The sequence below is a fragment of the Emys orbicularis genome, chromosome 2 (assembly GCF_028017835.1).
Source record: "Emys orbicularis isolate rEmyOrb1 chromosome 2, rEmyOrb1.hap1, whole genome shotgun sequence".
NCBI lineage: Eukaryota > Metazoa > Chordata > Testudines > Emydidae > Emys > Emys orbicularis.
The window spans coordinates 120,951,443-120,955,920 of record NC_088684.1 but is presented as its reverse complement, the minus strand read 5'-3'; the positions used below and the strand labels follow the sequence as shown (position 1 = coordinate 120,955,920).

The following is a 4,478-nucleotide window of genomic DNA, read 5'->3' as shown; positions in this document are numbered from 1 at the left end:
TTTTCCAACAATAGACTGGTTGTTTGACTTCTACACCAGGGCACTGCATTTTTTACTAACATGATCTCCAAAAATGATTAACTAGCTTAATTACTAGAATGTCAGTGAAAGTGATTTGATCCCTTGTTTACTAGTACATAGTTTCTCAGGCTATTTGCCAATCACACCCATAATTTAATGTGAGACTGCAAGTAGGGAGCTAGTTCCAGCTCTGATTTTCTTGGTCTGAGAGGAGAGAAATAAATCTAAGACACCATTTAGAACACAGATGCCTTTTATATTTGAGAAGTTAGCCATTTAAACAGAAGATTTTTAGAGTTATTTTTGCAACTACTGTTACATTGTCAAGGTTACAGAACTGCTGACAGAGGCAACAGTGGAGGGCACCAAAGGACATAATAAAGCATGCTTCACCACAACTGTGAACAGACTTCATTCAGAACACTTGCCTGCCTTTACTAAAGATTTTCCTAAACCTTTTTAATCTTAAGCCTCATCCTCCTCTCCTTCCTCTTCAAATTCCCCTTGCTCATCAGCAGTGGCATCTTGGTATTGCTGATATTCTGAGACCAGGTCATTCATGTTGCTCTCTGCCTCAGTGAACTCCATCTCATCCATGCCCTCACCAGTGTACCAGTGCAAGAAAGCCTTACGCCGGAACATGGCCGTGAACTGCTCAGAGATTCTCTTGAACAGCTCCTGAATGGCTGTGCTGTTCCCAATGAAAGTGGCAGACATTTTGAGGCCACGGGGGGGAATGTCACAGACAGCCGTCTTGACGTTATTGGGGATCCATTCGACAAAGTAGCTGCTGTTTTTGTTCTGGACGTTGAGCATCTGCTCATCCACCTCCTTCATGGACATCCGGCCACGGAATATTGCTGCCACAGTCAGGTAGCGGCCATGGCGGGGATCACAGGCTGCCATCATGTTTTTAGAATCAAACATCTGCTGCGTTAGCTCTGGCACCGTCAGAGCCCGGTACTGCTGGCTGCCACGGCTAGTTAGCGGGGCAAACCCTGGCATGAAGAAGTGCAGACGGGGGAAAGGCACCATGTTGACTGCCAGCTTGCGGAGATCAGCATTCAGCTGTCCGGGAAACCGGAGGCAGGTCGTCACGCCGCTCATGGTGGCGGAGACCAGGTGGTTGAGGTCCCCATAAGTAGGGGTTGTGAGTTTCAGCGTGCGGAAGCAAATGTCATACAAGGCTTCGTTGTCAATACAGTAGGTTTCATCTGTATTCTCCACCAACTGGTGGACAGAAAGGGTGGCGTTGTAGGGTTCAACCACGGTGTCTGACACCTTCGGAGATGGCATTACACTGAAGGTGTTCATGATACGGTCTGGGTACTCCTCCCTAATTTTGCTGATGAGGAGAGTTCCCATCCCAGACCCTGTGCCACCACCTAGAGAATGGGTCAGCTGGAAACCCTGTAGACAGTCACAGCTTTCCGATTCCTTCCTTACCACATCCAGGACAGAGTCCACTAGCTCAGCTCCCTCTGTGTAGTGGCCTTTTGCCCAGTTGTTTCCAGCACCACTCTGACCTGGAAGGTGGAGTGGAAAGATGCTGATTTAGTCACCGGAATACGAAGGAGAAGTTTTACATGCTCTGTTTAGGACAGAACATTATTTACATTACAGCAATACTAGGAATTCCCAGCAAGGATCAGGGCCCCATTGTGCTAAGTACCATGCAATGCAAGGCTCAGTTACCTACCTAAGTCTCTAGTTTCACGGAGCTAGGTCAGTTTTGTGTTAGTGTTAAGCACAGAGTGGGTGTTCAATTTAAAGCTTTATGACAATAGTAAACCATAGATATATACAATTACATACCAAAGACAAAGTTGTCAGGTCTGAAGATCTGACCAAATGGTCCAGATCTGACAGAGTCCATTGTGCCAGGCTCCAAGTCAACAAGGATTGCACGGGGTACATACTTATTACCTGTGGGAGGAACAAAAGCCAGATTACAGACTTGCAGTCAGCTATTTAACAAGTGGGCTACTGTGCTCGGAGCAGCCTCATCACAATTCACTGAAGACAGACTGCTGCTGCCCAGACAAGTGAAGAAATGGTATTTTAAAAGAACAGCCTTGAGTGAAGTTATGACTTGAATTTGAAGTAGGTGTTAAAGCTTTGCCAAGGATTTAATAGCAATTCAGAGGGAGCATTTTACCAAGTGCAGAATGCACTGAAGTTAATTACATATACCTCTGATGCACGTATGTGCTTTAGAACGTTTAGTTTTGATTTCAGGACACCGAGCCAAAATCAAAATAGTTACCAGAGGCTTCATTGTAGTAAACGTTGATCCTTTCTAGCTGCAAGTCACTGTCGCCATGGTAGCTGCCAGTGGGGTCGATGCCATGCTCATCACTGATGACCTCCCAAAACTGAAAGGCGGTTTTGAAAAGGGCAGTTAATAATTGCATTAGGCTGCCAGCAGTGTGACCTTCCCCTCCCCCCTCCACATGCTGTCAACAGGCCTTTTAATGCTCTACAGCAGCATTTCTCAAACCGGGGTCCTCGAAGGGACTCCAGAGGGTCCACAGGCCCTGCTGAGACACTCCTCCTCCCTGGCACACTTTCAGCATGCCGGGGAACAGGCTCACCTGTCCTGGCTCCCCCCTGTTCCTTGAATCGGTAGACGCATTCCTGCAGCCTCTGGGGTGGGGGGCCAGGAGGTCTCCACGTGCTGCCCCCTCCTTGGGCACCAACTCCGCGGCTCCCATTGGCCAGGAGCTGCAGACAATAGGAGCTGTGGGGGTGGTGCTTGCAGGCAGGGGCAGTGCACGGAGACCACCTCCCCCACACACACTAGAGGGATGTGCTGTTCGCTTTTGGGAGCTGCCTGAGGTAAGCCCATCACCCCCTCCCACACCCAAACTCCCTCCCAGAACCTGCACCCTCTCCCACACCGCAACCCCCTGCCCCAGCCTAGAGCCTGCACCACTCACCCCCTCCTGCACCCAAGCTCCCCCCCAGAGCCCTCACCCCCTCCCACCCACACCCCAACCCCAACCCCCTGCCCCAGCCTGGTGAAAGTGAGTGAGAGTGGGGGAGAGCGAGCAATGGGGGGAAGGATAGAGTGAGGGGGGGCAGGGCCTCAGATAAGGGGTGGGGAAGGGGATCAGGCAAGGGCTGAGCAGGGAGGCTTGGGGGTCCCTGAAAATTTTTAAATCAAAATGGGGGTCCTCAGGTTGCTCAAGTTTGAGAACCCCTGCTCCACAGCCCTTCCCCCCTTCCTGTAGAGTGGCCAGTGGAGTAACCTAACCAATAACTGCAGCAGGATGACTGACACTGCAGACAAGGCGTTTCCCCATCAGAAGGTGCAGAGCTACAATTAGAGTGCTTCAGTGATGGGGAAGAACAGCAGCAACGTGGCAATTGATTTTTTAAGAGTCATCAGCAAGTGCGAGTGCCATTTATTCAGCCTCAGCCAGACTAAGGGCAGAATCCCGGGGCTGCGGGCTTGGGCGGGGCAGAACACAGCTGCGGGATGTCAAGGGCAGATGGGGCTGGTGGTCTGCAATGCCCTCGCTATGCGGACTGTCCGACTGCTTTGACATTGACAAGGAGGGCGTGGCCAGCATTCGGGGGATCTGATTCATCCCGGAGAAGGCGCATCCCCTTGTGCAAAGGGCGAGGCGGCTGGAGCCTGCAGGGAGGCACCCGATGCTGGGCTTGCGGCTGCGCCAGCGAGAGGGATTGTGATTCAGAGCACGACAGCCAGGCTCTGTGAAGAGAGGCCTCTTCCCCCCGCCCGCCCGCCCACTGCCGGGATCGCCTCTGTTCTTTGTGGCTCTCATTAAGCGAGCGAGCAGAATACCCAGGTCAGCCCTAAAGCGTCACATTGTTTGGACACCAACCAACCACTAAAGCAGCCGCCTTTCGGAAGGAGGCTCCGCTTTCTGGGGACGCTGCCAGTGACAGTCAATAGCCTTACATAATACAGCGCAGGCACGAAGACTAGCGGAGCATTAATTAACGCCAGCCCCCGCGTGCGCACACCACTGAGCTGCCCCCTCCCAGCCACAGGGCGAGGGACACAACAAGCGGGGGCCCCGCCCGGGTCCCGCCCTTTACCTTGGCTCCGATCTGGTTCCCGCACTGGCCAGCCTGGATGTGCACGATCTCACGCATGGCGCCCGAGTCACACGGCAACAAACACCCTCTGCCTCCGGCTGGTTGCTGCTCGCTCCGGCACCTGCAGCTGTGAGCTCTGGGCCGCGCGGCCCCCCAGCTCCTCCTTTTATAGAGGGGGCTGCTGGCCCCGCCCCCTCCAGTCACACGCCCGCTCCCCGCAGCCCTTCTCAAGCGGGTGATGTAATGTCGGGGCGGGGCCTAGCAGTGCGCGCGGGGGTGCTGCTGCATTGTCTCCTGCGCAGGGGGACCAGGAGGGAGCCATCGCGGGGGGCAGGGTGGGGAGCTGCAGCCTCAGCAGCAGGGAGGGGGCTTGTCACAGCCGGAGGGTA

General features: G+C 53.5%; 1 protein-coding gene across 1 annotated transcript; it reads right to left on the bottom strand.

Moving 5' to 3' along the window:
* Window positions 1–256: 256 nt before the first annotated feature.
* Window positions 257–4,224, bottom strand: LOC135873934 (tubulin beta-2 chain). Its single transcript, XM_065398563.1, has 4 exons — window positions 4,090–4,224; window positions 2,288–2,396; window positions 1,837–1,947; window positions 257–1,547 (listed from the first exon to the last, which is right to left on the bottom strand). Exons 1-4 carry the CDS (start codon window positions 4,144–4,146, stop codon window positions 487–489), a joined length of 1,338 nt encoding a protein of 445 aa, XP_065254635.1. The 5' UTR covers window positions 4,147–4,224; the 3' UTR covers window positions 257–486.
* Between the last annotated feature and the right edge of the window lie 254 nt (window positions 4,225–4,478).